Source organism: Microtus pennsylvanicus, chromosome X (genome assembly GCF_037038515.1).
Source record: "Microtus pennsylvanicus isolate mMicPen1 chromosome X, mMicPen1.hap1, whole genome shotgun sequence".
NCBI lineage: Eukaryota > Metazoa > Chordata > Mammalia > Rodentia > Cricetidae > Microtus > Microtus pennsylvanicus.
The window spans coordinates 92,435,225-92,447,324 of NC_134601.1; the positions used below are offsets into that span (position 1 = coordinate 92,435,225).

Genomic DNA, 12,100 nt, shown 5'->3' on the forward strand with positions numbered 1-12,100 from the left:
GTTCCTGCCCAGTTAGAGACAAGGATTGGATTCAGAGATGGGACTAACTTACACAGATTTTAGAGATTGATGATAGGGAGTTATTAAATCTTCATGAGTGATATCAGTAAGGAAAATTGAAAAATACATCAAGTTACTCCTTACAGTAACTTGAAGAGGGAAATGTGGGAGGTAGAAGACTAGTTAGAAGGAGGACCAGATCTAAGAAGGGATAGTAGTTAGAAGTCAGCTTGAGGTGATGAGGACCGGATCTAAGAAGGGATAGTAGTTAGAAGGCAGCTTGAGGTGATGAGGACCAGATCTAAGAAGGGATAGTAGTTAGAAGGCAGCTTGAGGTGATGAGGACCAGATCTAAGAAGGGATAGTAGTTAGAAGGCAGCTTGAGGTGATGAGGACCAGATCTAAGAAGGGATAGTGGAGGTGAAGAAAGCTTGATCTGACCGGGAGATATACGAAGAAAGAAGTAAGTAAAGTGGAATTTTGTAAAGTAGGAAAACTTAGGAAGGAAAGGAATATGACAAATTTTATGTTTCATTGAAGGTGAAAACAGGCATTTGGAAGGATGGAACTGGAGGCATATGGGAGCGAATGTTATGATAAGGAATGACTTCTCTGGTCACCTAAGCAGAGAACAAAAATTAAAATATCTATTGATTTTTTTTTTTATGGAGCAGCCAAAGGCTAAAATGCAAAACCCATTCCTCAGTTTTCCCAGCCGTTCTGGGAAAATGCAGGCAGAAGCCTATGCTTTAATGTAATGTCATCTAGTCTCTGCATGGGTTCTCATTTTCCTCAGCAATGGTCCATAAAAGACATCCATTAAGCCCAAGGAAAGGGTAAAAAGAAATAAACTGCAGAAAATGAAATCTTTGTCCTTTATCCTTTGAAGAACTAAAGTATTTATCGCAACAGGATGCCCAAAGTGAGAGGGAATTGATGGATCACATTTAATTTCAGTGTGCCATTTGACTGATTAAATTTTAGACAGAGGGCTTGGTAGATGACTCAGTTGGTAAAGTGCTTATTGTGTAAATACGGGGGACGGAGTTATATATGAGGCACCTGTGTTAAAGGTCAGACTCTGTGCCACACACTGGTAATCTCATTCCTATGGCAGTGGAGACAGGAGGTCCTCAAGACTTGCTGTCTAGCCATTTGAACTAAATTAGCTTCATGTTCACTGAGAGACCCTATGTCACAGTAAGGTGCATGGTCAGGGATGATCGCTCAGCAGGTAAGAGCTCATACTGTAACTCCAGTGCCAGGTGATTCAGCACCCTCTTCTGGCATCTGCAGACGCCCCCACACATATGCATACACTACCACAGACACAAATAAAAGAGTAAAATAAAGTGTACCTGCAGACACACACAGAGAGAGACACACAGAGACAGAGAGACAGAGAGAGAGAGAGAGAGAGAGAGAGAGAGAGAGAGAGAGAGAGAGAGAGAGAGAGAGAGATTGATTGATTACTGGCAAGATTTTTCCAGTAGCCATTTGGAGCCCCTTTTATATGCTATGGTGGTTCTTAGGTGTTGTTGCAGCAGCCTGGGTTATAACTTGTCAAAAAAACTGGGATGGTTGTTCTTTAACACTTTTGGCTAAACAGTCAGCATCTATTTACAAAACTGTTTTAAAAGGATAGCTTATCTACTCTAAGAGAACATAAAATCCTGGCTTGTCTTAAATATAACTTAGAGAAAACCAGGAAATGGAACTTAGCTCTTGTTCATGCTTAGGCATTGAGAAAACGGGCCATCTGAGGGGAAAAGGACAAATAAAACGTCATAGGGAGGTAACAGCCTTCCTCCATAGCCTTCCTTTTCCTCCTATGTATATTTCTAGAAGGCAGACCTTGCACAGTTACCATAACAACAGTTGGAACATTTGTTATTCTTTACAACACATAGTGGTTTGTGTTTAAATTTAAAAAGTTATTTTATACGTGTGGGTCTTTTACCTGCATGTTGATATGTATACCATGTGTGCGCTTGGTGCCGGTGGAGTTGATTAGAGAACTTTGGAACCCCTGAAACTGGCATTGCAGATGATTGTGGACCTCCATGTGGGCTGGGAATCAAACCCAGGTTTTCTGGAAGAGCAACCAGTGCTCTTAATTGCTGAGCCATCTCACCAGTCCCAGTAGTTCACTTTTTAAATGTATTCTGCTTCTTGATATTAAACTTTAATATCCTGCTAGCCAGTCAGGTTAATAATTAAGTATCTATTTTGGAGGGGTTATATTGTTCAACAAAGGGGAAAGAACAAAAAGAATAAAACAAGTGATACAATTCGTAAAAACTGAATGAGGACTGTGATCTTAGGGTGCTTTATCCTTCTTCATTGCAAACCTGCCATTGGGCATACATTTTACATGACCATAAACACCCTCAGACATCTACCAACCTCTGATGAAAGCCCTGTACATAGGCAGGGAACAGTGGGGGCAGAGAAACCAAGCTCCATGGTTGCATAGGGATTTCTGGGAAGAATGAATCATCAGGAGATGAAAGGACAGTCCTTAGATGAGAGCTCTGACTTCCTGGATTAAAATAAGCCTTCATCCTTTTACTCATATCCTAAAGTCTCTGTAGTGTACATATTGAAAGCACTGTGTGCCCCACTTATTGGCAAATCTCAAGAAGAACTAATATGTATTTGGTGCTGTATCCAGCATGCCTTGGGAATTGGAAGTTAATTTGTTAGCTATCACAGGAGTGCTATTCCATGGCCTAGAAATATTTGTTTCCATGCTAGAGTAGTTAAGTACCATCTCCTTGCTTTATATTGGGATTTCAGGATGAAGTGTGGAGGCAATTGGCAATCAGGACTTTTGGTGGGAAGTGAGGCAGAAAGAAGAGGGAAAATAGAGAATGGAATTCCTGGTAGAGTAACTCCCAAATGACTTTTCTTGGCTTTATTTACAATGATCTGCTGCCAGCTTTATTTCAATTTGTTTCTTTGGCTATTTTTCTAGTCCCCATCTCCCTTTGTTATTAACTTTTAAGGTTTATGGCTTTTTCTCATAATTCTGTCCTCCGAGACAGAATTTCTTGGTTTCTACAATTTCTCCAAGAACTTTCCATCTCTCTCTTCCTCCGACTTCTCTTGAAATCCCAACATATTTATGTATTCAATTAACTCCCCTCCATGTTTAACACATTCAAAAGTCATCAACTTTTTTCCTTCAAAGTCTTCATTGTTTCCTAATATTGCTTATATTTTAATAGCCACACTTAGGACTGCTATCATCTCCTCCATCAACTTTGACCTCATTTCCTTCTAACTAAATCCAAGCCTTTTCACATATAACTCCAGATGACTTAACCTCCTTCTTCAGCCTCAAGTATCCCGCTATTTCCCTCAGCATATGTCATTCACTTATCTTTTAAATCATACTTCAGTGCTACATAAAACCTTTTGTGGATCGCAGGAGCTATGCAGAATGCCTCCTACCCAAGAAGTCTTACAGGCTATTAAGTCCAAGTCTTTCTAGGCATTGTATATTTGTCATGTTAATCCACCCTTTCTGTAATCTTGCCTTTTGAAGCAGACTTTATCCTGTTTCAGAGATGAAGAAACTGAAGTCCAATGTTGCATAGTTGGAGTCTCTTGCATTTGGCTTTTGTAAAATTGTACTCCTCTGTATTTCTATTGCATGCTGACAGCTCCACTTGGTTTTGTTCCTTTGACTTTTCCATTTTCCACCTTATATCATCACTACTATTTTCTAAAGTAACAAAGTTCAGAATCAAAGGTAGATTTTCATGTTGTTTGAAAGGCTTTTTGATCTTTAAGTATGAATAACCGCAGTGAACAGATCTGTGCACACAGCAGGTCATTGAATGCATGCTGGATGAAAAATGAATGTGTGGGGTACGTAAATGTATGAAAACCTTGTAGCAAATTAAAATTTAATTCTGTACAGAAAATGAATACATATGACCAGTTTTTAGCTCAAATTTAATTTACTTTTATTAAAAAACCCAGAAGATCTGAGAAGAGCATTCTTTTACTCTGACAAGTATTTATGGTAAACGTGCTTAGAAGCTTCTTATAGCTTGAAGACCCTCTGAATTCATTATATTCATCATACCTCTGCATACACAACAGCCAGCTCTTGGCTCAAGGTTTTATAACTCATGCAGCAAGTAGGAGTATAGAACCGCATAGCATAGCTTATAAGTTAAAAGTAGATTCTCCAGGGAAAAGCTATATCTGCATTTGAATTTTGTTTTTATGGATGGTGTCCTGAACAGAGGGCTGATATTCAAAGCTAACAAACTGTAGACACTTGATCAGAATCTGGGAATATAGTTCAAACCATAAACACTCATGGTCCTCTAGATTTGGTCTATCTGGGTTTATTGTGCTAATTTAGCAACACTCAGTTTGGACCCATCTTTAGTCCTTATCTATAAATATTTATTTTACTGAGACTACTTTTCACATCACTTTGATGTAATACTTGACAGAAACAAAGTAAGGGAGAAATTTATTTTGGTGCATGGTTTTTAAGGATATAGTTTATCTTGGCAAAGAAGGCATGGATGCTGGGTTGTCTCTATAGCAGCAGGAGCATATAGCAGTGGCAGATCAGTACATGGCGAGCTTGGGTTTTCATTAGAAGTGTGTTTAATTTTCAAGGTCTGCCTCAAGTGACCTTCATTTAGGTCTGATGTCCCAAAGATTCTATAAATTCCTTAGAACAGCACCGCCAACTGAGATAAAGTTCTAAAACACATGAACCTGTGTGGGGCATCCCACATTCAAACTATAAAAACCAGTAACTAGCAATTCTCTTTCTTCACTGAGACCAGAACTAGCAGAAATTGATTATTTTTCTTTGGAAGAAAACAAGATCAACATAAAAATGAATCTTGTTAGAGAGGAGATTAAGATCTCCTTCCTCAGAGTTCCTTAAGGCCATCTGTTTTTATGTTGACATTCTTGTAAGTTTAGTATAAGTGAGCCCATATTAGTAGTATGGTTTGATGCTTCTGAGGCCGAAAGACCTGTTTTGGTAATTTATTCATTGTTACTGGCAGAAAGACAAGTTTATTTCACTGAACCTCAGTCTTCTCATTTTTTAAATATGGCCAATAGTGAAACGCAGCTTATTTAGTACAGACCGTGCATTATGCTGGGTGAGGAAACCGTTTGTGAACAGTGAAGCACAAGGTATTGAAAATACATTCGAAAAGGTCCTGTTAGATATTTCCATACTGAGATTTTCCTGTGCCTAGATTGCTGTGGAGAGCATAGAGGTTAGACTCCTGAGCAAAGAAGTATGTCTTAGACATGGCCTAGGAGATTAGTATACCAAGTCATAAAAGCAGTGTATATTATATGTATGTGTTCATATGTGTACAGTGTTGTGCATATTCATTTTCTGATTGGACTGTAGCATTCATTCTCTGGACAATGTAGTATATGATCGGTCTGTTGGAGAGGATAAATATTCTTCAGATGACAGTTCTGCTGTCTTTGAAATGTTTTATCTTTGGTATTATGGAACTATGATTTCCTCGGGCAGACGTTTCTTCTTCAAATAGGCTCAGGGAAAAACTTATTTATAAATTGGCATGTTCTGTAATTGAGTATGGAGAGAGAGTGTTTGAGTCTTTTTGCCAGGAAGGCCATATGTTCTCTAATTCCAAATTGTGCCTCTACAAATGCCGGGGAGACCAATAGGCACAAGGTGGAATAGTTCAGGGGAAAGTAAACATGAAACCGTGGTCAGTAGCCAAGGAGAGGCGGCCTAACTGCCACTCCATCCTTATCTACGAGCTTAAATGAGTGTCATGACTATATGTGTTTTGTTCATGTGCATGTGGTAATGGATAGATGTTTGCTCTCCGGTGTGTGGAGCCCAGTCCTGATTTCTATGAAATTCAGTCACCCAGGTTAAGATCAAGGACTGCGCATACCCTCTACCTCACTGAGTGGTCTTTAGTTCTTCATTATCAGTTTCATTTTAATCTATCAGATGAAGCCAACACGGACTCCCTAGCTAAACCACAGGTCCGCTGAACAAATTTGTTTATGCATCTAAGCCAGAATTGAGTTCATCGTGCACAGCACAGCAAAGGAAGCCATACTCTTTCATACCCATGATCTATCTAAATGGAACCAAGCATGGGTGAGAGTAGGAACTGTAGGACTGGGGTCAGTTGTGTTTGAAGAATGCTATACTCTCTTACCACATGGGAAGGCATATGGTGGAGTTAAATAGTATGCTACCAACTCTCAATTGGTCAGTTTCAAGGAGGAGGAAAAAGGGAAAGGAACATGAAGAATTGAAAACAAATTTGCCTGCACTTTATTTTAGTCATTGATGCTAGCTTTTTTACTTTAAAGATCCAGGGCTGCTTTAAAGCACCAAGGAGATATGGATAGAGCTTTGTTTGTTTGTTTGTATTCATGTTGGGAAGAAGAGTTCATGAAAATAGATGAAAGCATGATGCTTTGTCCATATTCACATGCTGGATTTTTCCATGCACTGGCTAATCGAGAAATGACAGCATTGTTTGTCTTGTAGTCCAATATAGCTTGCATGTTGGTGTCATTTCCCCTTACCGCCACATCTCACCACCGGAACATGTAAGCATTTCCATTATAAGTAGAGCATTTGGGGTGAGGGAATGCTCAAGTAGACTAGTCAGATGTATGGACTGAACACATTCTCATTTTGTCTCCTAAGCTGATCACTGGAGATTCCATCGTTAGTGCTGAGGCAGTATGGGATCACGTCACCATGGCCAACCGGGAGTTGGCATTTAAAGCTGGCGACGTCATCAAAGTCTTGGATGCTTCCAACAAGGATTGGTGGTGGGGCCAGATCGACGATGAGGAGGGATGGTTTCCGGCCAGCTTTGTGAGGGTGAGTGCCAACCTTCACTCTGCTCTTCTCTCATTGGCTGCCTAACCCAGCTTTCCCGACCCATACTCTTGCTCTATTCCTTTTTCTCCTTGTCTTTTCATTTCTTTTTCTCTTTCTCCCTCTCTGTCTCTTCATTTCCTTCTTTTGCTTCACTCCTACCTTTTTCTTAAACCTCTGCCTTTCTAATCTTTTGACCTCTCTTCTATCTCTTGTTTATTTTGGTTCATTCTCTGCTGCTCACCTTTTCCTAAGTCACTTCCTTTGTTTGATCTTTATCTTTCTAGATTTGGCTTGGATAGTTTTGAAGTCTTTTCCCCCAAACCTCTATGTAGCTGTGATTTTTTCACCTTTCTTTTTCTTTTCCTCCACCTACTTTATTTTCTATATCCCCCTCTTGATCCTTTGTTCTTCTAGATCCTTCTTATCTCTTCCACTCTTCATTTTTGCTTATTCTCTTCTCTTTCTCCTTACATCAACTATTCTTCTTTCCTTTTTTCTTTGTTTCTCTCCTTGGAAGAAGTATGAACACCATTATGGACTGGTACAGTCTTCAGGTGTTAATGTCAGAGTGTGTACTCCCTGTTCTCAAGGGGTTGAATCTTACTAATCTCAGGTCTCACTTCTTATAGCAAAGTCAAATGGCTGGGATCTAAGACATGCTATGTATGGAAACAGGAAACCTGTAAAGGCTTGGAAGGCTATGGATTGTTTGATGTTTTACCATAAAATTAATACCGTTGTTCTGTAAGGTCTCTGTTTCCACTAGGTCACCTTTTAACAGGTTGCTATTAGTGATTATAACTGACCATGTGTTCTAGATCTTGGCTTTCCTTGAGGTTGTTAGTTTGAATTTGTTCTTTGAGTATTGGAAAGGCCAGATTCTCCCATCTGCAAAATGGTCTTGACAATCTTTTTTGGGGGGGGGCAGGGGATATCACAACGGAAAAGAGACAATAAAAAATTCTTTATGGGAAGACAGATAGCAAAAAGTTATGAGGGTGTGTTATGGCCACCCTTTCTATAACCTATTTCTTTCTGTTAGTTCCTTCTAGAATGGCGTGTTCCTCTTTTATATTTTTTAAAAAGAATTCTTTTTTGAGAATTTTGTACATGCATATAATGGAAGTCTAGCCTTTAATGGCTGAGCCATCTCTCCTGTACCAGCTCCTGTGGTTTAATGATTAACACACTGGACTCTGAGTCCAGCAATCGGAGTTCATGTCTTGGTGGAACCTGTTCCTTGAGGAAGACACCTGGTCAGTCATCCTCATCAACTCAGATCTCGAAACCCAGTATAAATGGGCTGCCCATGCATGCTTCGGCATTGCCAGGGTTATGTTTTACTTCCCTTCATATAATAGAAGGTCTTTAATTTTTTTTTTAGTACTGAGGAACCCAGGGTCTCACATGGCAAGCTATATCACCATCTTTATTGTTGGTATTTCCTCTAAGATAAGGTTTAAGTATTCTGGGTCTCAAACAAAAGATTAGAGGGGCTTGGGCTTTTGGAGCTCAAATTGCCTAAAGGTTGGCCTTATGGCATGTATTTTGAAAGGAAGGAGCAAAGTGCTGAAGTTAACTTGAATTGCAACTTTACTAGTTTTTACCAATATGTTTTTTACTTTTTATTTATTTTTGGCAAGGTTTTCACTGAAACATAGGGACCACAACAGACTTTCTCTAAGAATTTAATGAACTAACACATGCTAATAAAGATTTAGCACAGTTTGACAAGTATAAAGTACTTGAAAAATGACTATTTACATTTTAGTTTTCATCATAAGTATAGCTGTGATCATTTTTACCCTATATCAATACTGGACATATTAGTTGAAAGAAAAACCTATCCTACAGGGGCTATCAACTTATAAAGCACAGTGAACTGATTGATAGGATTTAGGTGTTGGCAGCACCCTGAAGTAGGGAAATAGATAAAATCACCTCTTAGCTCCTATGCCGAGTGTTTTCGAATGAAATATCTAATTCTTCATTCTCCACTTATATGGCTTATTTTGTTAACACCTTGAAATGTTATCTGTTTCTCAGTCCAGCTTTACTGGTTGATGAGTCAATCCCTAGGGTATTTGAAATGAAGCCATCAATAACCACAAGACTTAGGAATGAATGTGGATCGCTATGCACACAGAGCTTGTGCTTCTTCTGCTGACCACCCTCTCTGTTTTAAAAGAATGATTAAACCACACTGAAATATTAATATGTTTTGTTTTCAGGGAGACAGACCATAGGATGAGAAGGAACATTGAACACATCAGGGTGGCTTGGGGAAGTTAGTGTCAGGGTCAAAGTTTAGAGAATAACCATGAACATGCACTGATGGTTTTAAGACCATAGCTAAAATGAGTGGGATTTCAGGCACATATCCCCAGTAGCCATTTTGTATAGAATCACAAAGGAACAGATTAATAAATCCCAGAATTTAAATGAAATGCCACCCCCTCATTTATTATATAATCATCTGAATAGACAGTTTTCCAAAGAAGACATGAAATAAATGATCAATAAATAATTTTTCCAAATGTTCAACATTTTCAACCATCAGGAAAATGTAAGTCATTAATAAGACTACTTTAAAATATAATCTCATCACAATCAGAATGGCTAACATCACATACCACCACTACCACCACCACCATTACCACCATTAGAAACAACAACAACAACAAAAAAAACCCAACAAATGCTGGTAAGAATGTGAGGAAGAAAAACTTTATGCTGATTGGTAGTGTGACCTTGTGTTGTCCCTATGGAGATGAGTACTAATGTTTCTTGAAAATGAAACATAGAACTGCTATCTAATCCTGGGTATGTACCTGTGTTAGTTTTTGTAGCTGTGATCAAATAACTGACAAGAAGCAACAAGAGTTGGTTTGTTTACGCTTATAGTTTGAGGGAATATAATCCATCATGAAAAGGAAGGCATATGTTTTCATTTGCATTCTGTTGCGAGAAACACCAGACCAAAATACATCAAGGAGGATATTTTATCTTGTAAGTGTTAGGCCATCATTGAGAAAAACCTGGACAAAAGCTCATGGCAGGAACTTGGAGGCAAGAACTGAAGCAGAGATCATGAAAGAATGCTTCTTACTGGCTTGCTCAGCTTGTTGTCTTATGTAGCTCAGGCCCAATGGTCTAGTGATGACATCACCCACAGCGAGCCAGTCCCCCCACCACGTCAATTAGCGATTAATAAGATACCTCACAGACAAGATTACATCCCAATCTGATCTAGGAAATTCTTCAATTGAGATCCCCTCTTCCCTGGTGACTCTAGGTCTGTTTTAGTTAGAAATTATGGCAGCATGGCAACAGAAACTTGAGACAGCTATTGTCACCAGTCAGGAAGCAGAGAAAGGTTAATGCTGATGCTAACTTAACTTTCTCTTTTGTATTCAGTCCAAGAGCCTAGCCTGTATCATGGTGCTGCTTACATTCGGGGGGAGGGGATGTCCTTTTCTCACATGAACTTTTTTGAAGACATCCTCATGTACACCCCTGAAAGTATATTTTCATAGTGGAAGATTAGCTGCCATGATTCCAAAAGCACTCTCATTTCTACCGCAAAGATATGTGCACATCCACATCACTGTTGTGTGCTGCACAATTCATAAGAGCTAAAACTACAGAACCAGCCTTAGTGTCTATCAACAACAGAAGCCATAAAGAAAATGAGAAGAAAGAATTTGCAGAGTGAGATTTTATTTAACTCTAAATAAGAATGAAATTTGCAGGAAAATGGATAGAACTAGGAAGCATTGTGTTAAGTGAAATAAACCACACTCAGATAAATGGGAATGTGTATAGTTCCTGAAACTAGAAAAGGGACCATGAAAGAGGAAGAAGAGCTCTTAAGGGGACTTTGAAAAGAAAAACAAGGTAGTAGAATACATGTGACATGGAAGTAGAAGAGTATATATTGAGGCAGAGAGTAGAAGAGAGGCTTGGAAGAGGAGTGACTATGAGAACAAGGTATGTATGAAAATACTATAATGATACCTGTTCCTTTATATGCTAAATAAAAGAAACAACTTTAAAAAGAAGGGAATGCTCCACTCAAATGCAAGCTAGCTTAATAAAACTCTTTAAAGATAAGAAAATTATAATTTTTTTTTAAAGAACACCTAGATCAGCGATTCTAAACCTGTGGATTTTGACCCCTTTGGAGGTTGAATATCGGGTATTTACATCACGATTTATAACAGTAACAAAATTACAGTTATGAAGTAGCAGTGAAAATAATTTTGTGGTTGGGGTCATCACAACATGAGGAACTGTATTAGAGGGTCACAGCATTAGGAATGGTGAGAATCATCGCTCTAGATGCTTTTATGTTGGAGTTGGTGTGTAAAAATGTTGTTTATTATGTTTCTACTAGAAAATATAATGTAATAAAATACATAGATGTAGTTGAAAAGTAGTAACAAGAAAAAGTAAAAAGTTACAGGTGAAATTAAATGTCATATATTCCAGTGTATTCAAAATATTATAGAATATCCAGTAATATCACTATAAAATTAATAATGCTTTATTATTTGTATTTTAAAATATATTATATATGTAGAATATAGCTCAATTCATATTAGTAACATGTGACTAATTTCTACTTTCCCAATAACAAAAATACAAGCTTAGAGTGAATAGTATACAGATCTGCAATGTTACTGACAGAGCATAAACTATAACAGAACTCTAGTGTTTTCTACAATATCAGTGTTTATCCCTTGAGTATTTAAAGTAGTATCCCATGTCTGCTTCAAATTGTACTCAACACTAACATTTTGTTGCCTTTGTGATCTCTTTCTTTTATTGTTTTAAGTAGAGTCAAATGGGTTCAGCATCACTGCTGGGGACACTTGGGGAATACCATGGAAACATAGATGTCAGCTACAATGCTGTTGTTAGATAAAGAAATGATGTTACGCTATTTAATGATTGATAGTTTTATTAACTCCAAGATAGACCTTTTAATTCTCATGAATATTTATGATTGTGTTTAAATTTATAGTACCATTGTGCTATTGTTGAGGAATCCCATGATGAATTATAAAGGTTCTTTTCTAGTAGAACTCAAAAATTAGAATTAATTATGTCTGTTCTTTTGTACTGGTTTTAGTTGATGGTAGAATGGTATTATGAAAGCCGATACTGTCTTGCTTAGGAATTGCTACTGGTATGATAAGTGATGATGGATGATTG

At 38.1% G+C, this 12,100-nt stretch overlaps 1 protein-coding gene across 20 annotated transcripts in view; it reads left to right on the forward strand.

Moving 5' to 3' along the window:
• Window positions 1-12,100, forward strand: part of Arhgef9 (Cdc42 guanine nucleotide exchange factor 9) — a 303,108-nt gene that overhangs the window by 199,202 nt on the left and 91,806 nt on the right. For 17 of the 20 annotated variants that reach the window (XM_075958749.1, XM_075958738.1, XM_075958731.1 and 14 more), the window contains one exon: window positions 6,704-6,883. The exons of the other annotated variants lie outside the window; for them this stretch is intronic. In XM_075958749.1, the coding sequence (XP_075814864.1) occupies window positions 6,758-6,883 (126 nt within the window). In that variant the 5' untranslated portion in view covers window positions 6,704-6,757. The remainder of the gene's footprint in view (window positions 1-6,703; window positions 6,884-12,100) is intronic. 20 annotated transcript variants of the gene reach the window in all.